Here is a 22,874-nt window from a genome sequence, read left to right as displayed (position 1 = left end):
GTGGAGCACAAAGAAACAGAGGAAGAATCGGCTGGAAGAGGGAGCTGAGGTTAGGAGCACGTACGGACAGGTGTCTTAGAAGTTATGTCTCCGGGGTTCTGAGCGTCGTCGAGATGCCTGATTACATGACGGCGTGACACGAGCTCCACGGGTAAAAGTCAGTACTTTAAACCCGACCTGATGCATATTCATTTCATTTGATGGCCTCTCCCCCAACTTCTGCATTCCCCGCACAAGACATCTATAACATCAGAGGCAGCGTTTTTATACGCCAGTGTGCGCGCCTGGAAATGTGTGCAGCTGAGCAGTTTATTTCAGCACACACACACACCTGTATATGTTGGTATAGGAGGGAGACACTGAGAACATTACCCAAGCCCGTGTGGGTATGAGGATGCTGTTTGACAGCTTGGGTGTACCTTCTTTAGGTGAGCCAATGTGTTTGTGTGTCTGATTACATGTGATTGGCCCAAATAAAAATAAAAATGACGGAAAATTAGGATCTCTGCTGTACCTAAGGTTCCTGGAAGCTGCTCTGCACGAGTTAATTTAGCCATAAACAACTTTGGCATGGCATTGTAGTCTGTGACTCTTAAAGATTTCTTATCGCAAGTTACATTTTTCTAGCGCTGTATTCCTACGCTGCACCAGGAGGTGTCAAGTCATAAACACATGCATCATTACCGCCGATGACTCAGAAAGTTTTCTTTTCTTCAAATATTGTGTCAGTGTTGGTGACCTGAGAGAAAACTGCGCTTTCAGAGCTTTCAAATGAAACTTTGAGCATTTTATTCACATAAATAATTGTTGGCCAAAAGTTGTAGCAGATAGTGGGTATCTAGTGGATATAAACTTGTCCAGGTTTTTGTTCAAGTTTGAACTCCTTCCAGTGTTGGTCTATATATTTCCCCCCTCCATATTGTTCAGTTTTCTTCCACAGTGACTGAAGTCATGTATGTAACCCTTCCTATATAGTCCATGCATGAAGAATCTGCAGCATTAAAGGCCGGTCCTGCTGCGTCTCCTAATATCACTGAAGAAAACAGCGCTTGTATAAACTGCAAAGACCACGCCCAGCTCTCAGCTCAGATGTACAATCTACCTCGACACAACAGGACATCGTTTTGAAATCCAGAAAAAAACAGTTCATTATTCAATGAGGAAACTCAAAGATGAGAAAGTTAAAAACTAGAAAAAAATTAAAATGATGTTATTATTGGAGCAGTTTTCAGCATCTGACAGTTCTTTGTTTGAAGCGTTTGATTATTTATTGACAACACAGTGTCATAATTTATAGGATTCTACGGTAAAGTTTAGTTTTTAGATTTCATGTTAGTTACTTGTGTTTTGTCACTTTCACTTCCTGTTTTATTTTGTAGTTGGGCTCTTGTGTGTTTTGCTTTCCTGCTCCTTTGTCACACCTGATTCAGTTTTGTAATCGGCACACCATGCGTTCAATCATCCCCCTCTGCGTATTTAGAGTCCCAGTTTTTCTGTTGTGCGTTTGTCAGTTCCTGGTAATATCACGGGCTCCTCGCTGCGGCAGTTCTGTATGTACCTGAGTCGTGTGCGATTTAGGAATGAAAGGATTATACCCATAGCCGGTAAGTCTCCTTTTGTGTCTGCATTTGGGTCCTCCAGCCTTCACTTGCTCTGCAGCGATGGCCAGATGAAGCTTTGTGAAGCAATGAAGCTTTCCAGCCAATTGTGTTTAAAAATGGCTCATTTCTCGAGGCTTTAAATGCTCGGCAGCTCCAAGTTTGAGACAAATAATGAAAACTGAGTTTACAGTCAAAATTCTTACAATTATATAATGTTTAGATTGGTTTCCAAGGTATGGGAACACAACTATAATTATTAGATGTTGAATGTAGATGTGAAACTGTAAGATTGGACAAACACACTATATATATATATATATATATATATATTTGCAGACAAACCTCAGACCTGAACTTGTTTGACTCATTCATGTTCTGTTGTACCTTATCAGTGGCATCAGTTGTTTTTGTGTTGCTCTGTTTTGTTTCATTTATTTAATTATTCATTTAATTTTCAAGTTTTCATAAGAAAACTTCACAAAGGGGTGGAAAAAAAATCAAAAGTTACGATATTTGTTTCAGCTTCTTGAATGTTTCGTTCTTTCTTTCTTTCCTCCCGCTTGTTTCTGATGAACTCCAGCCTGTTTGGGGTCAAATTCAGTGAGCCAGAGTCGGGTCTGCACCTGGAGCGAGGCTTCATTCGTCACCGATCATGTGATTTCAGGGAGGCTGAAGCCCCACTTCGAGTCTTCATTTAAAGCCTCGAAGTGGGGCTTCATTTAAAATTGTCCTTCCTGTGTGATTCAAAGCTTCGGTTCAATTGGCCCATCACTACCGCTCTGGTTTAATGACACGTTTCAGTTTTAACTAAGAAATCAAGCTGAAGTTATAAAGCATTTTAACTTTATGCTTTAAAAAAATATGACACAGTTGAAGTCATATAAACGTACATCAAAAGAGAACCTCGAAGATTTTATGGAGGCTCAGATCATCAGTCAATGGAGTCGGGTTGTTTTTGATTTGTCAAAAAAAAAAAAAAATCTTCACTTTCATGAAGGATTTTCTGAAATACTCTGTTTGGGGTCAGACGTGAGTTCGTTTGCTGTGCTTAGAAGCCAATCAAAATTAAATTCCTAACATTCACTGAAGGAGCGCGTGTCACCCCTCGCCTTTCATGGCAGAGTTTCAAACTGAGATCACCTCCCGACGAGAGGGGAAGGGGCTGGAGGCGTTTTGCTCTGACCATGAAAAAGAGACGAGTGAACTCCTCGATCATTGTGAGATCTCGACAGATGTGTTGAGGACGAGCTCCTACCACATCAAACTTCAGCTCAGTGTCTGTGTATTGGACTAAGATGTGGCTGAGGTCAGCTAGCTGTGGTGGCCATCTTGAATTGGACTGAATCAGTTCTAGATGTGAGAGTTTTGTAGAAATCTGTCTAACGGTTCATGAGCAAAAACATTATCACCCTTTCTCCTTTGGCAGCTTCCCAGAATCAGCTCAGTGACAATAACGTAGTTGACACATTAAAACTTTAGTGTTTATATTTAATCTCACTTTAACTAATTGGAAAGCTAACAAAAAATTTGACTTTTTATTTGTTTTTATTGACAATGGAACATTTAAGCCAGACTGCCATCTTTGTTAAAAACAGAAGCTCTACGTTATGAGGCTTTGTTCTAAGCCATTAGTTTGTTTTGTGTTTTTTGTTTTAAGATGCCTTTAGAGTCACAGAGAGAAGTTAAAGAGACTTACTAAACAGAGAACATGAATAAAAGATCCAATATGGGTGTTAGCAGAGCTAATGCATGGAGGTAATTTACCAATTTAGGGCTGGTTCCTACAGGAAACCAGCCCTCAGATCAAATTCCTTCAAATTGAAAAAAAAATGTTTTATGAATCAGCTGAAATGGTTTCACCAAATAGTTGTGGACACGAAAGAAATTCTAAAAGCACTACAAAGGGATCAATCAGTGGATCTGGAGGTGTGCTTTTGTTTGCTGGTCGGACAATAAACTGCAGCACAATGATTACCAGCGCTAAGTGTGACAGCACCCTGACGAACGGCGTGAGTCCGGTTCAACTTTATCCACCGCACATTCGTTCTGTGTCAGATTAGTGATCATTAGCATGTCTAATATCGCAGCTAATTTAAGAAGGACGCCTCTCTTCGGCTGTAATTTTCTGAAGGAGTTTCGCAAACAGATCGAACTAGGTCACGGTGGCACGCTTCCCGCTGCCGGTCGTGTCAGGCATCGGGCTGTGGTGAAGTGACAGCTCCTGTCAGCTGCTTTCCGGTGGAGGTGGTGGTGTGTGAGCAGGGGAGCAGGAAGGAGGAGAAGCAGGACATGCAGGAAGGAGTGCACTGGCTGTACTGCATGTGCATCCAAATAACGCCTGACAACTGCCTTTTTTTTTCTCCCCCTATTCTTAGCCTTACTGGATGAAATGCAGGCTAATTCAGACTGAATCTTGACATTTCATGTGAGTTAACCATCAATCTAAAATAATTTTCATATTTATAGGATTATGTTTTCTGCGATGTGGGAGACAAGAACAAAATCACATTTAGCAAATAAAATCTAATTAACTGTAAATGTGCAATATTACAGAATTTGTTCTTAAGCAAACATGATCTAAATAATTAAATAAATAATTAAAGTGTTTGTTGCATCATGTGCACAAGAAGGGAATAGTTAGCTGTACTTCAGCCACTGCATCCCCGTCTGTGTGATGAGGTCAGCTGAAACACTACAGTCATTTAAAAAGTTACAAAGATCTACAGTAAGTGTTACACTTAGAGCAGAGATAACATGATCAGGAGAACAAATTTATGTAGGATTTTAGCACACAACTGACTGAAACCACAGGAATACATTCAATCAGTCATGTTAAATTATCAAAGCAAATGGATTAATGTGAGCCTCTCTTTTCACCCCAACTTTCCATTTTTTAAACATGATCAGAAGGAAGTTGTAAATGCTGTAGCATCAGGATCAGATACTCCTCCTGATAAACATAAAAAAGCTTGTTTTTCATTTTAAGTTAAGTGTTCCCAAGACACAGTAGTGACCTCCTGTCAAACTCACTTGTTGGAGCAGCAGATGAAGTCTGTTCTGCAGAGGTTTGGTAGAAAAAAAAAACAATATCTGTCGTTGTCAACAAAACCACATGTGAGAGACTGCAGCCTCCTGAACACCGTCAGTGGGGAGCAAGTCTAAACGGACACAGTAACAACGCGAACGTACACCAAAAACCTTTGAAATGCTGTGTGAATTTTAGGTTTATGTTAGGCACTTTTACTGTACAAAAATAAAAAAAGAACAGCTTTTAAATTAAAAAATGTAAAATGTTATGATGAAATACTTTCAAATAGATTTTAGGCACCTTCATTTTCAACAGCATTGAATCTTCCATTGGATCAAAACACTTTATGAGGTTTTTTTTTTAAGTTTTCCAATCCTGACTAATTTGGGGGTTATTCCCATTTGGATTGTTAAAATGTCCTCATCCACAGCATGATTATATGGTATTCAGAAAAAGAAAAACAAGAAACTTGGAGGAAAATCATACATTCTGGGGGCGGCAAAGCATTGAAATATATTTCACAGGGTTTTATGTTTAGTTGTAATCATCTAAAAAAAAAAAAAAATAAGTTTATTAAAAAACTACATCAGTATGATTGGACTCAGTTCAGTCCAGAGATGAGATGAAGATTCTGCTCCACCTCTAACTCTGTGACCAAAACGTCAGTCTAACCCAAGACAGATCAGCTCGTCATCATAAGTTTACAATATTTACAGAAGCTTATCAAGAGCTTCTTTTCTGTTAGAATTAAGAAGCTTTTTTTGTATTATTCACCTGTCTGAAAGTGTTCAAATCTATTTGACGACACAAACGTTAAGCTTACTTGGATTCTAGTTTAGTATAAAAAAAAAACAAAAAAAGGAAAACAGACGATAAACATTAAAAGAGAAGCTCAAAGATTTTCTCAGGGCAAAGATCACCACTCACAGGTGTTGGGCTGTTTTTGCTTTGTCAAACCCCCAAAAACTAAAATGAAATAAAATAAAGCTTCACTTTGCTAAAACATTTTCTGAACTACTAATGTTATTTGGGGTCAGACAAATGGCAGACTCATGTCAGGCAGGATGTAAAGCCTTTAGCAAGCAAATAAACCCATTTTGTGGTATAATTGTTGCATTCCAGGAGCACTAGGAAAACCAACCTTAAGCCTGTTATTACCCATATGGAGAGTGCTCCAGGCCTGGCTGGTTACAGAGAGAAACTCAGTGCTGGATCAGAGCCAAACACAAGCAGATAGCAAAAGAAATTCCTGGCTTTTAATTAAGAATTTAATACTGACACTGGTTTTAGTGATTAGTATGTAATTAAAAGCTCTAGCAGTGATTCTCGTAGAAGTTTAATTAATAGCTGCATCTATGTGTGCAGCGTGTTCACGTATATAATGTAAATGTAAATGTAATAAAAATGTCACAAATGCTGGAAGTCCTAATCAGTGGAAATGGTTTATATTAAATATAAATTTGGAGCAGGGAGTAGCTCTGATGTTTACAACCTTTAAAAAAAACTGTGGCTGACAATTTCACAGCTCACCACAGACCTCCTGCAAAAGCGCAGATACACTTGAGGCCGAGCATCAACCATTGCTGCTTTCAGCTGAAGAGCTCACATGAAGCAGAGAGGGGGGACAGCCGTAAAAATGGCCTGGTGATGATTCATATCAGGTGATTGTTTGTGACACGCAGTAGTCAGCCAAAGGCCAAAGGCCGCCTCGGCACCGCTGCCCTTCTCGGCGTCACATTAGGCTTTGCTAATTTGCAGGCAATTAGCTTGGCTGCATGGGAGGCCGCCTGGAGCCACAGGGTTTATAAAGGAGCGGGTTAGTCAGCGCCGACTGCACAGGTCTGAGCATTTCTCAGGGAGGTAAAATACAGGTGCACGTTCAGATTCCAATAACATTTTCAAAGTGAAATGACCTTTGAGTGAGTAACATTTTTCATTTTTACATTTAGCACGGATAGACAAGAAATAAGCACTTAATACATTTCTGCTTGGGCTTTATTTTCCGTTTTAACCAATCAACAGAGTTTGTCGAAAGGTCATAAATAAAGTGAAAACTGTCAGCTGTGGCATCTTTTTGCACAAAGAAAATCCATAATGATGAAACACAAGTCCGCTGAACTATTTTAAGTCATTTGAGATTCCTTTTCTAAATAGTCTGAATAGTGCCCAAACTACAAAGATTCAAACCAAACTAAACAAGAAACGGGACGATCCAGAAGACTGGGAGAAGCTGTGGAACAAGACGAGGCACCACAGAGGAAGGAAACTACAGAACTACAGGCGTTTCACATCAGGAAAGACAAGACAGGCTGAGCGTGAACACAGGTAATCACACGCACTTCCTAATCTATAACACTTTAATGAGAGTACGTTACTTATATCTTACCCACCTTCCTTCCATTTATTGTTAGAAAAGCTGCTTCATTAGGCGACATACGGACAGCGAACTTCAATAAGAATCCTAGCTGCACACAGTAAGGTTCAAAAAATGCAAACATGTTTTGTTTTTATTATTCCCGATGCCTCAATAAAGAGATAAATACAGACAGGATGGAGGAAAAAAAAAGGAGCTGCTGTATGGCTGGCTATGGTTTCCTGCTGTGTTCTAATTAAGAGTTGTGGTGAAGTTGTTTTAAGTGTGGAGGGACACATGGAAGTGATAGGGATGCGAGGGGCCTGCAGAGGCCATGGGAAAGCAGAGCGGCGCACACGGCAGGACAAAGGCAGAGACGGGGAGAGGCCCGCAAGGATAACATTCATGAGATAAGGTTGTTCCAGGGATGCTAAATAATACTGGAATGATGCAGCCTGATGCAATGCTGTTTGTGCTCCAGTTGAGTCTCCTCTCCAGTTTATTCCTCTGCTCTGAGAGGAAAAGAAAAAATGTGGAAATGGTATGCGTGCTTGTTACACAAAACAGATTTAGAATTTTCAACAAGCTCCATAAACAAATCGTTTATGCATGCATGTGCTACTTAAATTGAGGATGTTTCTTTTTTTTTAATTTTTTTTTTCTCTGTTTTTGTATTACAAACTATAAACCTCCTCCACAGCTCTGGAGAAAGCTTCTCATCAATACTCCTTAGATTAAAAAGAACTCTCTCCATATTCATTTTTCCTTCAAAGACACACAAAGATTTCATGACCTTGTAAAGTTGCGCGATTACGCAAAAAAAAAAAAAAAAAACGGATTGAATTTTAATCCATTTGAGAGTGAGAGAGTGTGTGAAGACGCATGCAGCGGGAGATGGTCAACCGGTGTTTGCGAGGTGAAGTCGGTGCGTGTCTACGCGTGGTGTGTGCGGCGGTGTGTTGTCCTGGTTTCAACTCTGCCATTCCTGCACTCCTCACATTATCATACAGAGCAGACTGAGTGCGTGTGCTGGGTAGTAAAGCTCCCTGCTCTCTAACAGCCCAACCCCTCCTCCCATCTCATCTCCTGCTGAGCTCCCTGCGTGTAATCTGCAGACTGCACACGTACACTGCCTACCTGAGTGGGAGTCTCTCTATGGATCCACAGGCTCGTGTGTGTGTGAGCATACTCATGTGTGGCGGTGGGTGAGGGAGACAGAACCCAGACGTATCGTATACAAAGTGTTTTCTGACGGCGTGCTTTGAGCCTGCGTTCGGAAAAACCTTCGTCTTTAAACGTGCGCCTCACCCATATGTATATGTCATCTATTAATGTCGGCTGGATGCAGCAACGAGGCGGTCTGTGCGCGTCTGTCTCCCACTGTGTACAGCTGACAGCAATCACCCAAACTGGAATAAGCAGGACTTGCGTAACTTTCCCTGTGACGGCCATGGCTGATACAAAACAAGCCCCCACTGTTTGGAGCTGGGTTCGTCCAGGAAGCAAAGGTGCACTGCTTTCTCCTAAAGCTTAATACAATACTGTCATTCAAAGTCTACTTTAGTTTGTTTGTTTCTAAAGAATGTAAGGCAGAAAAAAAATGTGTGAAAATGTTGTTTTCTTCCCTTAGATCTTTGCTCATCTTTTACTGTTTATTGCCGAATCAATCTTAGTAAAAAAAAATAAAGTGAGAGCTTTTGAAGTCTAAAGAACATTTTTGAGAAGCACTGCAACGCTGGTACATTCAAAACACTGTACAACCTGGCCTGAATAAAAAGCGGCGTAACACTGGATTCCACGTCTCCTAACAAGCTTCTTAAAACGCACTTATGGACAAACGCCAAACTGTGTGAAAAGAAAACCACAATGTCATCAGGGTGGTGTGGTAATGGCACTCCTAGAATGCAGCTACTCATACAAATCAATGTTTATCACTGTATAATTATGGGATACTAAAAACATCCTGCTGCACCAGTACAATCACTGGGAGAATGCAGTCATGAGCTGCACTGAAAAATAAAAAAAAAGGCCAGAATAGTTTTAGTAACCTTTATTCCCTTCCAGGCAACAAAAAAACTAATTGACTGAATTCTATGTGCAGGTAAGGAGCTCTGCCAACACAAGCTGGCTTGTATCATAACCTTTTTGTCTCTGTTTTTGGCACGCATCCGCGTTCAGGGAACAGTGTGTAGAAGATTACAGAGGGGGGAACAAACACAAGTTTGTGAAATGAAAAGACGAAGAGAGGAGAGGAGAGGAGAGGAGTGACTGACGGAGGGGATGGGGGAGAGAGGGGAGGCTGGTTTGGTGGAGTGCAAGTGCTTGAGAGATGAAGATAGAAAGTGAAAAGGAAGAGAAATAATGAGAGAAGAGGAAAAACGTTCCCACTCTCGGAGAGATGAATTGGTTTATAGTTTGCAGACAGCCTTTTCAGTGAATCAGTGGAAGGACTATATCCATCCCCTTCTTCGCTAATAAGGCAGAGAATCCCCAAGACACAACCGCAGGGATCTATTCATTTGTCTCCAATAACACAGCCACCTTTCTGCTCGTATTAGCCGGGATTTGCATAGCTACATTTGCATAAGGATTTAATAATGTCCTCTGAATGAGACAAAATGCACCTGTCAATCATTCTCAGTTCACTAAAAGGTTTCTGTGCTCTTCAAGGCGACGACTGGATCAGGCACTCCGAGCACAAGCAATGCTGGTTCCTCAGGATGTGATTAAATTTGTAGCAAATATCAGATCTGCTTGTCGAATCGGATGGATTTCAAATTCCTTATCGAATGTAGGCTAGTTTAAAATGTAAATTTGAATTTGTCATTTAAAAGTCAAGTTTCATGTACAAAACAATGCAAAAAAAAAAAGGTGCACTACATTTTATTTCCTTATATTTTGCTCCCAAGAAGCAAAGTTTGCTTGTAAAAAAGTAGCTACAGCAGATGAACAGTACCTGAATTCATACCCTGCAAAGACCTGACACAGGACCTGAGAGACTCATCATCCCTCAGCTGATCATCTACTCAACACCAGGTTTTCTGCTGACACCTCTTTGGAAAATCACCATTTTTTATTTGTTACTTTATCTGTCTGGGAACACCTAGAATCTGTTCAGATCATAAAAGACACGCAGAAAGGGCCGATCCCCCCTTGTCTCTGTACAACATGGGAGCTCCTCTCAGACACCACAGTGGCTAAGATGAAAAGCCACATGGTTTATGAGAGAGGATCAGGGGAGAAATGATATTAACACCAGACGAGTCAAGGACCAGCCACTGATTAACTCAACAATCACAGCTCCAGTCAAGGCTTTAAGACCGGACATCCGAACTTGCCCACCGCCAGAGCTGACACGAAGGTCTATGATTGAACTTAGAGACACCGAAATGCTTGGAAAACTACATTGCCACATCAAACATCAACAAGACACTAAAATAAGCTCCAGAGGCCAATTCAAAGCAGGTCAAATGTGGCGAACACCAAGATGATGTTCTGTCCTCACTACTGTTCTGCAGCTAGGCCTGGGTCGTCACAAAAAGAGGTGAAGGACGCTGGTTCCAGAGTGGAGCAGACATCAGCCACCTCGTCTGCATGGAAGACATCAAGCTGTATGCCAAAAACGAGCGAGACATCAACTCAATGATTCCCCTCAGTACTACATGCAGCGGCAACCAAAGACAGATTTGTAAGAAAGTCGGCCAAAACCAGGTACCAACAAACAGCAACACAGGCACGAAGCAGCCATCTGTACAGGTACGTCCTGCCACTTATCAGAGACCTCAGCTTGATCAAAAATATTAGATAGAAGCTCCTCGCAATGTATGAAGTGTTTCACCCTAAATCCAGAATCATTGAAAGCAGAAAAAAAAGTCTGTGGATTATAATCCCTTCTAAATACTGATTAGGTGCTTTAAACAAATAAAACAACTGAATGTTGTGGTGGTGTGGGGGGGTTCTTCAATTAAAAGAAAAAAAATGTAATTATCTTTTAAACCAGAGGAGAACAGTTAAAAATCTGTGCTCAACTTCAGTCAGTCTTTAATGCTGAAAACCACAAACCGAAACACAAACATGGCTGTCGTTGTGGACTCCGAGCTTAATTTCAACAGCAACATCAAATGGATTACAGAGTCAGTCTGCTATCATCTTAAGATTGTTTTTTTTTTTTTTTTCAGAACTAAAGGGTTAATGTTCCAGAGCAATTTAGAAGAGCTGCTGGAGATAGGCACCGGCTCCGCGAGACCCGGAAAGGAGAAGCGGGTAACGAAAATGGATGGATGAATGGAAGGACGGATGGTCTGTGCGTTTATCTTGAGTAGGCTTGATTACTGTAACAGTGGGCTTACTGGTGAGCCTGAAAGTCTGATCAGATTGCTGCAGCTAAATTAGAAAGGTGGTGCTTGAGCCTTTACAAAAACAAAAAAAAGTGGATTAGTTTACTCTATTTCCTAGGTCTCTGCACGGGGGTCCCTGTTTATCAAAGAAAGAATTTTAGGATTTTGCATTTGGTTTAAAAATACTTGAAGACCAGAATATATTAAGTACCTTAAGGGAAGTTACTCTTCCAGGCATTTCAGGCAATCAGGAACAGAGTTGCTTTAAGTCTGAAAACTTATAACCAAACATGCAGAAGGTCGAATGTGGAACAAAGTAAAAGAACTACAGGTCTAATTGTTTGTTACTGAATTTGATTGACTGCAATAAAATAAAGGTAGACCTTTCAACTGCTCTACATCACGTACTCTGATTCAGCTTCCTTATTTCCTATATTTCATTTTATTTTATGCATCACTTATGATAAATATAGTTTGAACTCATTATTTTTTTATGTCTTTCATTTTGTGTTACTCTCAAACTGCGTTATATAAATAAATCTGCTTTGCCTTGCACTTACTTACAGTAATCAGTGTGGCTCTTGTACTTCACCTTAAGACTCTGTCTTTAGCATCATTTCTGCTTTCTGCTTCTCAGCGAGAGCTGGAGGAGAAACTGCATCATGACCCAAGATGCTGCAGCAGACATTCAGCACAAGTCTTTGCTGCTAATTTAGCCCAGGCAAAGTAGAAGGAAAAACACTGAAGTGCTGTACCTAATAATGGTTGTTAAAACCATGCAGTCACAAGGTTTGGGATTTCTATTTTTTTATTTTGTTTTAATGCTGCAATCATTTGGATTCCAATGAAAAGTAGACCACTTACCAAAACAAAACCTTACTGTTTGTGTCAATGTGTTATTGTGACAGAATAAAATTCACACTGGTGCTGTTTTGACTCTGACAGGTAAATGATAATCGGTTCTTGGAATAGTTAAGAGACACTTACAGTAAAAACTGATTTATACAGGCATCTTAAAAATAGCCATTTTATGTCAACTTAATAGAAAACAGTGCATGTCTACCAAGAGCTGAAGTGATATGTTTGACCCTTTTTTAAAAATACACATAAATTGCCCGTTTTTAAAACCTTTAATGACTAAATTAAAGAAGTGACAGAAAGGTTTATGTAATATTGTGAAGCCAACAGCATATAGATCAATATATCAAAAAGAGACCTTATTTAAAACTACCCTTTTTTTAACCCATTAAAATGTGTTCTCGATATTGCGCTTAGACTCAATAATGCCTTAATAAAAAATAAAATAAATCTGTGCAGCTGATTATGCAAATTATCCCCACCTTTATGTCTATCCTTTAACTGCCTGCAGCTGCTCATTTTCATACAAACCCTGAATGTCTAAATCCTTTTTTTTTTCTTCAAATTGTTATTAGTACACAGCAGATCCACAATGAAAAGGCTCAACCATAGTGTGAACATTTTGTTTCCCTAAAGAAGTTTTCTTTTGTTGTTGGTATTACAAGAAATTGTTGGTACAGATTAACAAGGTTAAAAATGTTTGATTGAAAGACATTTTAAAACTGTAATTAAAATTTTCTAAAAGTAACTTATTAATAATAATATTGCCTCTTAAGCAAATATGATGACTTACACAATCAGATCCAAAAAACAGTGGAATTATTGACACAAAATGGAAAACTAGCAATAAAACATCACCTTAACACACCTGTTTAGACTCGGACATTTTCAAGTCTCAATTCTCAATTCAACTTTAACCTGATTTGTCACAGTTTAAGTTTGAGATGACTGTCAAAACAAAATAACAGGGACTACATCAAGCTTAACCCTACATTTCCAACTCAACAACAGAAAGAAGAAAACGGTTGTAAATGCATAGTTTGTCATTTTTGTACGATCTTACCTTCCAGCCGCTGCCTGCCTCTCTGTAGTAGGGGAAGTTGTCACAGATCCACTGGTATATCTCACTGAGGGTCATCCGTTTGCGAGGTGAGCCATTGATGGCGAAGGTGATGAGGCTGGCGTAGCTGTAGGGGGGTTTGCCGTCTCTGTGCTGCGCGGCTTCTTCTTGGTCCAGCGTCGTTCCCGGGTCCAAGTGTACCATTTTCTTGCCAGGTCCGTGCCCATGATGGAGCATGTGGTGGTGGTGGTGGTGGTGGTGGTGTCCTAGGTGGCCGTGGTGGTGCCCCGCGTCCGTCTTCTGGATGGCCGCCCTCATGCCGAGCTGGGGGAGCCAGTCCATTGAAGTGAGGCTACTCTCCAGCTCAGAGGTCATAGTTACTGATCCTCGAGAGGTCAAAGAAGAAGGTGTGAGGCTCAGCAACGTGGCGTGTGGAGGATCTCCTATTGGCTCACTGAACGGGTTCTGTGCAGCAGTCTTGGCTCAGTCCTGAAAAGAGCAGGAGGTTTATTTACTATGCCTATTCATCTTCTGTAGCTGGAGCAGACACCACATTTGGCAGTCACACAGATGTCAAGTTGCACATTATTTTCCACATACAGTCTAGCTTTGTGTTACAGAAAACTAAATATTTTGGTATTTTAATCCCTTTGTCTTTAACACTGCACATAAATATTATTTGCTATGTGATCTATGGACCCTGAAAACAATTTATCACGCAGTTACTGTTAATCATACATTCATTAGCACAGTAGTGTAGAGGGTGGGTATAAGGTGAGTGTCTTACTCTTCCCATTTCTTTCCATCTTTCTTTTGGCCAAAGCATCTGGGGAAGTCGCTGAAGTGAACGGCAGAGTCCTCTCTTTGTGCATTTTCACAAAGTCTTCATTTAGCCACCAGTATGGCTGCTACTGCTGAAATGTACAAACAAAACCACACAAGACGGTGAGCTTGCACTGCCAGACAGCCCTCATAAGATATTAATATCGCACAACCATTCAACTGGCCTCGGCATCTGTCCAACCTGATTAAAACCCTTCTCCCTTTCCCCCTTCTGTGCTGTGTCTATCTGGATTGGCTCAAAGTTTCATTCCCTCCAAAGTGGAAATGGCAATTGGATCTGCAGGGTGACTAAAAGCTGGGGAATTGTTTTCACAAGTGCCTGCCAAATGGGGGGAACAGCTCGGGAGGAATTCCAACCCTCCGGAGGAGCTGAAAGGCTCGTCCCTTTCCCCTTTTACGTCTAGTCCACGACTGCCCCCCCTCCCCCCAAACATCCCACACACTCACTCACAATTTCATTTCTGACTCGACGTGTCACACTCAGCCGACAAGTCCGTGCCCACCCCTCTGTCCCAATCAGACTCCCAGATCCTTGTCAGACACAAGCAGTGGGAAAAAGAGCTCCGTAATCCTCAACCTTTAATTATAATAGTACTTTTTAGGGAAAGCTGAACCTAAAAACATGTCTCGAGTTAAACCCAGTAGGAACACATAATGGGGTTTTTTTTTGTAAATAGTTTTTGCGTGATTCAGGATGAAAAAGAATAGAATAATTGGGTGCACACAAGAAAAATTACCAATTGTTCTGTATTTCAGTTAGTCACGAACGTTTGCTGGGTTGTCATTACCGGACTGAGAATGTCACATAACTGTTACTCATCACAGAAGATGGTGCCATGCTCTAATTTGACAAAGATCAATTTCTTTACTTAGTACTTATGGGAAATAAGCGCCTTACTGTCTGTTAAATAAAGGTGACGAAAGTGTTCCCCAATGCAATGACCAGTCCACAGTAGTTGTTCCAAATACGAAGGAAACCACATCTAAACTTTCATTACCACCCCATGTGCTAACCTTTGTGTGTCCTTCAACAACAAAGATCGCCAACGCTTTCTCCATTCAAAATGTAATAAATAAAGATGCTATAACTTCAATAAAGATGCCCACTAAGATGAAACACCTTTGTCTCATCTTCTACCTTTCGCTGTGGAAAGCCCAATAAGATGAATAAGAAAAGGGGGAAATACCTAGAATCTGAAATATCTTTGCTTAATTACAAGGACGAGAAGAAAAAAAAAAGGCATATGTTAAGCTGTGCACTCATCAAGTCAAACGAGCCAGGCAGTGGAACTAGAGCAAAGAAAGAAGAATCAAGAGAAACTCGATGAGGCTTCTTGCATGAAACAGCCCCCATCTTCTCCTCCGGGCTCTATCACTGTGGGAGAAGCATAGCCAAAACCTTTCTTCCAAATCCCAGAAAGCCATCTTAATTAGTGCGCCTTGTTTCATTTTTCCTGAGGTTTTAGTGGTGGTGGGTAGGTGGGAATTGGGTGGTGACACACAAGACACAGTACAACAAGTACTTATTTTCTTCTCATTAAAAGAAGGCTCAAGCTGCAAATCAGCCTGCCACAAGTCCCGACCTGCTGCGCTCTCGTGGCTGTTGTTGCCGAGAAGTTTGGGAGCGTGGGCAGGCTGAGCGGTCGCACGGTGGAGCTTCACACCGCGAGCCTGGTGAGGTGTTGGGACGATGAGTAATGGCATAGAGCAAAGACGGAAAAAGGAGGGGATATGACTTGGCTTGTGGGAAGAGGGGGTCCTGCTGGGTGGGCAAACCCAACCAATTACCCAACCTTTGTTTCCCATATCTGCCGAGCCACATGTCAACATCGTGGGAGTGCACGGTATCAGAGGAGACGCCTCACATTCGGACAATTAGTTTAGAAAAATCAGTCTTTTAGATCAAATTTGTGGTTTATCTTTTAGCATCTCTATCCTAAGTTGTTGCTTGTGGGTCTCTGAATGCACCACAACAACCACATCAGTTAAATAACTTATCTTGTTGCACAGCAGGAGAACTAACTGATGCAACCATTGGGCAGTAATCAAAGCAGCCAGTTTGTGCACACAGAGGTTCTGCACCTACATCACTGTTCGTTGATGTGACGTTTGGATCCGGCCTTACCCATACCCCGAACCCAAGCCTATTTGTTAAACTGGTAAAAATGTTTTTAGGGAACATTTTATACTTTGGAGCTAAAGTTAAATGTTTAACCACTTGCTTCACATGTTTCATTTGCAGAACCCACGTATTAACGTTATCCTGAGCTTGTCGAGCCGACCATTTACCGTTATCTTCAATGCAGACACCGAAATGACAATAAATACATTTTCCCTCCATCAAATCTTAGCAACAACACTGCAGTTGTGTGAACTAAGACTGGGATATACCAAATAGCAGGTTTAGTCTGTAGGTTTTTTTAAAATATTGTAAAATAAAAAAGTTTTATCCTGAAAATACAAACTCAACCGACAGAGTGTTCACTGCAAATCCACACTTCTGGTTATTGGCTTAAGTCTTTATAAACTGCAGCAGTTCGTTTGGTTTCATTTCATTTTGGGGGAGTTTATAACAAGGATAGGTTTAGATTTTTTGCTAAATCTATTTGCAAAGTCTATAGCAAGACAACTCTTCTCCATTTACGTTCTGTTTTCTGTGTTTTCAAGCCTCTGAGCCAATCCACGATCATCGTCAGTGGTCTTTTTGCCCCTCAGTCAATGGACGTAACTCCAGCGTGAGACATCAGCAATGACATCACACGTATAACCCCTTAATGCTTTATCAGAAAACTCTGTATGCAAGGTGCACATCTGTACCTAGGTTGGGTGTTGAGTTTAGGATCTTCTGGCAGCTGAATACACATTAAAACAATCTTTCATTGAGTAGTTTGGACAGATTTAGGATAAATTTGCTGCAGAATATTTTCCATGACAGATGTCATCAGCTAACATGAGTAGGAGAGGTTCAACAAATGGTAAAAAAAATGATTTCTGATTTTTTTTTATTTTACTTTACTCAAAATGAACACGTCTAAACTTCTTCATCTTGACGGCTGTGAGCCATCGGCGGGCACTTACAGAAAAGATTACAAGCATTATTTTTAAAAATAAGATGTAGATGTTTATGAGCAAGAAATGTTTTTTTTATCTTCCCCTCCTCAAAAAAAAAAAAAATTAATGCACTACTCTTTGCACTGTACATACTGCTTTGATGACTGGGAATATTGTCGCTTTAAAAAGAGCTGAGGATATGTGTGTGATTGAATGTATTCACCCATTAGATTTTGTAGCTGTTATGCACTCACTCAGCTGCATGCATCACTAACAGCCAACAGTCCCCTGCTGCTAGCAGGCTTTTAGACTGAGAGAGGCTTTACAGTTCTGCATTTTAATAGAGAACTTTCAATGGAGTGACTGGGGATGGGTGAGAAAAGAGGGGATGAGTTGGGGGGAGCTCAAAAGAAAGAGGCATCAAAATATTTTCAGAGCAAAATGAAGTAATGACAAAATACCCACCCGGAGAGCGAGCAGAGCAGAAGGGGTTTCTGGAAAGGACTGCTTTGGCAAGTGTAAGGCTAATGTGTCAAAGGAAACTCTGTAGGCATTCTGAGCGCTGACATGTCTAGAAGTGTGGGCCATTCAAAGGAAAGAGGAAAAGGTCCAAAAAGCAGCATTGAACGTCTTAATTACTTTCTGCTTCAGCAAAACATAACCCTGAAAAGGTTCAATTATAAGATATCAAGGCAAATCAGCTGTCCTCAGTGGCTGTTTGCTCTTCCCTAAATGGAGCTAGGTTAAGCAATTATCATTTGATACTCCCCCCCCCCCTTTTTTTTTTTTTTCCACGAGACATGGAGACGCATCAATGAAATGCACTACTTAAAAGTGAGATACCTTTTGTAGCCTCGGTCCTTCAAAAGATTGGTCAAGCAAACTCGTGCGTAAGAGAAAAAATTAAAAAGATTATTACGCGGGATGATATTCTATCAATGACAGAACACTTCATTTGCCGCCTCATATCAACCGAGTTCATCCAGTGGCATCTGAATTCAAAAAGAATGTTGTGATTTACACCATCTTTCTAAGGTCTGAAAGAAAATCTTAATCAAAAAGAAAATAGTATCAGAGGAATTCAATCAGTCATTGAATCCCTCCAGGCTTAGAAGAAAATATTTAACCGCTGAGCCCACACAGAAGGCAACACCTGAAAACATCTGCCAAGGTAGGAGTTAGCAAATCGCAAGACTCAAGGAAAAAAAAAAAAAAAAAACAGCTACCAGAATTTCAGATTCTGACAACGGCAGAGTTAAAAAGGCATATTTTGTCATAAATAAAACATAAGAGTGCAGCATTCAGCAAACTCCCCCATCGAAAGGTCCCAGGAGAGAGACGGGATGCTGCTTGTGAACTCATGCTCTGCACAGCAAAGGAGGCTAGAGCACTGCGTCACCGCAACCCAAACCACACTCCCACATCCAGGCCTATTCAGCGAGGACTAGTCCTCTTTAAAAATTCATTAATTTACAACAAAAATAGATTAAAGCGCCCAACTGTACCAACCTAAAAAGTTTGGCTTGTGAATTGCATTAATAACAGAAGTGAGCATCCCGGACCCCGAGGCCCAGGCTCCGAGGCACAGTTTCGGATTTGTTGCGCTTGATAATGGGGAGTCATTTACATTTTTCAGAAGCATTACAGCTTTTTGATGCTTGTTTGTAATTACATTGTTTTACGGGAAAATTGCCTAACAATTGTTGCTCATTAAAAACACAACCAGCAGAGTGCGGCGCTCTCAGCTCGAGGAGGACACCAGGTTCACAGTGGGAGCTCCACGCCGAACTCTCGTCGCTGGCAGCACAGCTGGCGAGTTCAATCCAAATAAGGGGGCCCTCCAAAGGTGATCATCCCCCCCCATCTTATCTCTCACATCTTTCCTTTTTGAAATCGCGGCGACGCCTCGCCAACTGAATCAAAGAGGATTTTGACAAGATAAAAGGATTTGCTGCATTAGAATTCAAATTATGTGTACTTTCCGGAGGACATGACAAAAAATCACAGTGACTGGGAGCACTCAGGGAACTTAAAGGTGCTTGAAAAAGGAGAGCACGCTCCGCTCTAATGTGCTGTCAAATTCATAAACTTAGAGCCCGGTGACAGAGGAGTCCGTCCTGTGGGTAAATCAATATCTGATTTAGTCTTGTTTATATATAAATAAATTACAGTCAGGCCACATAACTGTCTGCTTCTCCCCCCGCAGACAGGGGGGTGTGGTAAACAGCAAGTCGTTTCAATAATCTTTTTTAAATAGCTGATAAATGATATGACTCGAGGTAATTAGGGTGACCTGATCTCCTGTAGAGTAGCCCAGCATTTAGAGGCTGAAGTGACACCTCGTCCTCACCTCTTTTAATAGCTATGGTGTCTCCCAGCAAGGCAGTTTACCAACAACAGAAGTGTTAATGATGAAGAGGAGCGGACAGCCTCTTGGCATCGTGGCTCCGCGGCGACAAAACTGTCGCTCGAAAAGCGCTTCGTCCCTTATTAGGGGTTTACGTAAAAGTTAACAGATCGAAACGCAGATAAGCCTGTTGTAGCAGTGGCGGCGTGGAAAGTGGAAACCAGATTACTAATGAGCTGCAAGACAAAAAAAAAAAAAAAAACTTCTCGTGCTGGGCCTTTCAGTGAAACGACACTCACCAGGATGCAACGTTCCCAAACACGATTTGAGATGCAGTTCTGAAGGATAAATATAAATATATATATCGCTTTGAAAGACAAGCCTCTTCAGAAGCTTTTATAATAAATGCTCTGTGTGTTCAGTGTTAAATGTTGGAACTCTATCATGCCTTCATTAAGTGGCAGACTTTGAGCAGGAAGACCGGCCCAAGTCGCACGAAATAAAGAGTTTATTACAAGCAAGAATGAGAATACGGAGCGGGGAACGACAGCCACAACTGATTTTAAAACAAAGAAATGCCTGCAGTGAGCGAACACATTCACACACAGATACACAAATAAAAAAAACAACTCTTCATTCAAACTTTCAAAAAGTCATCCTAGGACTTTGCGTTGCATTTTGCTGACATTGACGATAATTACGGTGACCTTTTTCGACGAGAAAAACGCAAATCAGTAAAACATCACAACGGTTGCTCCTTCTTCTCCTGCTTCTTCTTCACGTTTCGCGAGGTTCTGCATAACGTTTTAATGAGGCATTTAGGGGTCCATGAGTGATGTACTGAGGAAGCCTACAATGGCAATCAGCAGTGAGTGTGGCAGCTGTTCGGCAATTAAAAAGCCAAATTGCCCTCAATCAACACCATTTACAAGCACAAGTAAATCTCCGAGCAAATAATGATGAGAGAAATCTGCTCAGACAGCTCTCATCTTGATGGGAATTAGAGACACATCCAAATCAGGAGCGGGGTGTTTCTATCGAACGGAACGCTGCACGCACACACACACACACACACACACACCTCCTACTGTCTGAGCAGCTTTAGGAAGGTGAAGTTGGGCGATATTAACCTGGCTGTCCACGCAGCTGTGGGAAGGAAAGATAACGACAGTTTAAAGCACGACATGTTCACATTTCATGGCAACATTAAGGTCTAATGATTTATGATTCACTGGGGTGGAACGTGGAGACGTTCTGAATTATTCAAACAGTGTTCCCTTCAAAACACACCTCTTATAGGTGCGCTGGCCTTGCTGTCGATCTGTGAAACGTGTCCAACTTATGAAAGCAGTCCTAAATGACATGTATTTAATATCATTCCTAGTTATAATCCAAACTGAGCACAGGGAGCCTCTGATAACCTTGGCTTGTAACACAAATGCGCGGAACAAAAAGACAAAACTTCGGATTTTGTGTGTTTAAAAGCATGCACCTTGAACCATGGTGCTTTTGGCACATTCACTTATGACACAGAGTCAGGAATTTCTTCACAAAACTAATGTTTGTTTGTTTTTTTCCTGCTTTGCTTTGGGACACGTCTGTGCTGAAACTCTTCTAAGAAGTCAGTTCTCACGCTTTCAAAATAATAACAATAATAACAGCTAGAAAGACTACAGTCTCCTGTGCATATCCTATGCCTCGTATACAAGGTGGTGCTTTTCATTAGCAGGATCCTGTCTGACAGCCTGACTGTGGCGATGCCAGCATGCAGTAAACTTGCAGAAGTTGACTTTTACCGGCGGACATAACGACTGACATTCTTCAGAGCCTGCATGCATGGATGCTGTCACAGGCAGCCAACTTGTCACGGCCTGCCATCAAGTCAAAAAAAACGTGTTCTTTAAGGTTTCTTTCACCAAATGTATGATTACCTGCCTGCCGTGTGCCTTCAGAGGAACAACCCTGGAGCTCATACTCACCGTCGGGCATCATGATGATGATGATGATGATGGTGGCGGTGGTGAATTAGAACCGGCTCGGGTTCTTTTTTTTTTTTTTTTTTTTGTATTCCCGACGCCCGTGGTTGTGTGTCACTTGAAAATATTCCCCCCGCTTCGAGGACGAAAACAAACTCAAAAAAAAAAGAAAAAAGAAAAAAAAAAAGAAGAAGCGCACGCGAGACTCTGCGCGCGCTCAGGTTCGGCGGGACCCTGCCGGGGTCGGGCTGAACTGACCGCTGGGCTCGGTGGTCATTTCGGAGGCTGGAGACGGAGAGGCTCGACCCGGTGTTCGCGTTTAACCGGCTCGGCAGCACCTCACCGGCGGCCCGGCTCTCTCTCTCTCTCTCTCTCTCTCTCTGAGCCGCTGGAACTACTTCCCAGCCGGAGCACCTTCGACATGAATCAATGCGCCTCAGAAGACAAGGGGAGTGAGGAGGGGAGAAAAACTAGTTCCTACTTTCAATGTTGAGGACGTTTTACAAGGACGCGCTCAAGAGTGCACTCACATATTACAATCATATACCACTTTGTAACCACTATGTTTATTTTATTAATTATTTTGGCCTTAAACAATAATCATAATCCAATGCCACTTATTTTTGCATGCCTTCATTAATAGGAAAAGTAAAGAAAAGGCTTCCACATATCAAAGACAGGTAATTACTTCATTAAAAAAAGAAAAAAGAAAACTTGCAACCATATTAAGAATTTACACACGCTCACAGTGCAAAAGCAATCGCGTTACCGCTACTATATGCCAACAAACTGGGGCTTCGTGGTAAACATCTGCTGTAGTTGGGGTCTTTCTGTGTGAAAGCTGTGATTTGTTGATTCAACGCAGAGAGGAGCCTGATGTGAAGTCACAGCGCACCCAGCTGGAGACAGCAGCAGCCCGAAAGGCTGGAAATAAATGGGTTTTAGCTAAAGTTAAAGGTATTCATTGCAAACTATCAAATCAAACCAAAAAAAGGCTATTTTGAATCATATCTACTGGTGCAGTTTGAAAGCGTTTACCCCGATAGTTTTTTCAGAAACAATGATGCACAATTCTGAAATACAGGTACGCACTCAGTGTAAACAAACACACTTTTATCTGTGCTCTTTACTCAACAAATCTGAGTGTAAATACGTACCAATACATCAAAAATGTCCGACTTCTCGATCCAAAACGGCTCTTCCATGGAAGTCACCGTTTTTGAGCTGTTTTTAGTCCCTTCGGCTGTTAGTGTAGGTAAGCTAACACACGTGGTAGCTGGCATTCTTTACGAATTTCACTTCTTTTGTTTTTGTTTTTTTAATTTAAGGACACATTACCCATCAGTAAGAGATAAAGTAGTGTATGGATTGTGTTTCTTACTTTATGATAGTTTTTGTTTTGACCAGCCATCGTGTTGGA

At 41.3% G+C, this 22,874-nt stretch overlaps 1 protein-coding gene across 3 annotated transcripts in view; it reads right to left on the bottom strand.

Moving 5' to 3' along the window:
* Positions 1 to 21,818, bottom strand: part of LOC108236689 (forkhead box protein J3-like) — a 59,439-nt gene extending 37,621 nt beyond the window's left edge. Inside the window, exons 1-3 of one of the 3 annotated variants that reach the window (XM_017417542.3) lie at positions 21,458 to 21,818; positions 14,025 to 14,151; positions 13,241 to 13,726 (exon numbers count right to left, since the gene is read on the bottom strand). In XM_017417542.3, coding sequence (XP_017273031.1) covers positions 13,241 to 13,612 — 372 coding nt within the window. In that variant the 5' untranslated portion in view covers positions 13,613 to 13,726; positions 14,025 to 14,151; positions 21,458 to 21,818. Of the gene's footprint in view, positions 1 to 13,240; positions 13,727 to 14,024; positions 14,152 to 20,559; positions 20,606 to 21,409; positions 21,433 to 21,457 lie in introns of those variants that run through there. The other 2 variants (XM_037977089.1, XM_037977090.1) reach the window with 2 other exon arrangements.
* Positions 21,819 to 22,874: the final 1,056 nt, after the last annotated feature.

The sequence above is a fragment of the Kryptolebias marmoratus genome, linkage group LG8 (genome assembly GCF_001649575.2).
Source record: "Kryptolebias marmoratus isolate JLee-2015 linkage group LG8, ASM164957v2, whole genome shotgun sequence".
NCBI lineage: Eukaryota > Metazoa > Chordata > Actinopteri > Cyprinodontiformes > Rivulidae > Kryptolebias > Kryptolebias marmoratus.
Note: the sequence above shows the minus strand (reverse complement) of the source record. Positions and strands in the feature narration are given on the sequence as shown.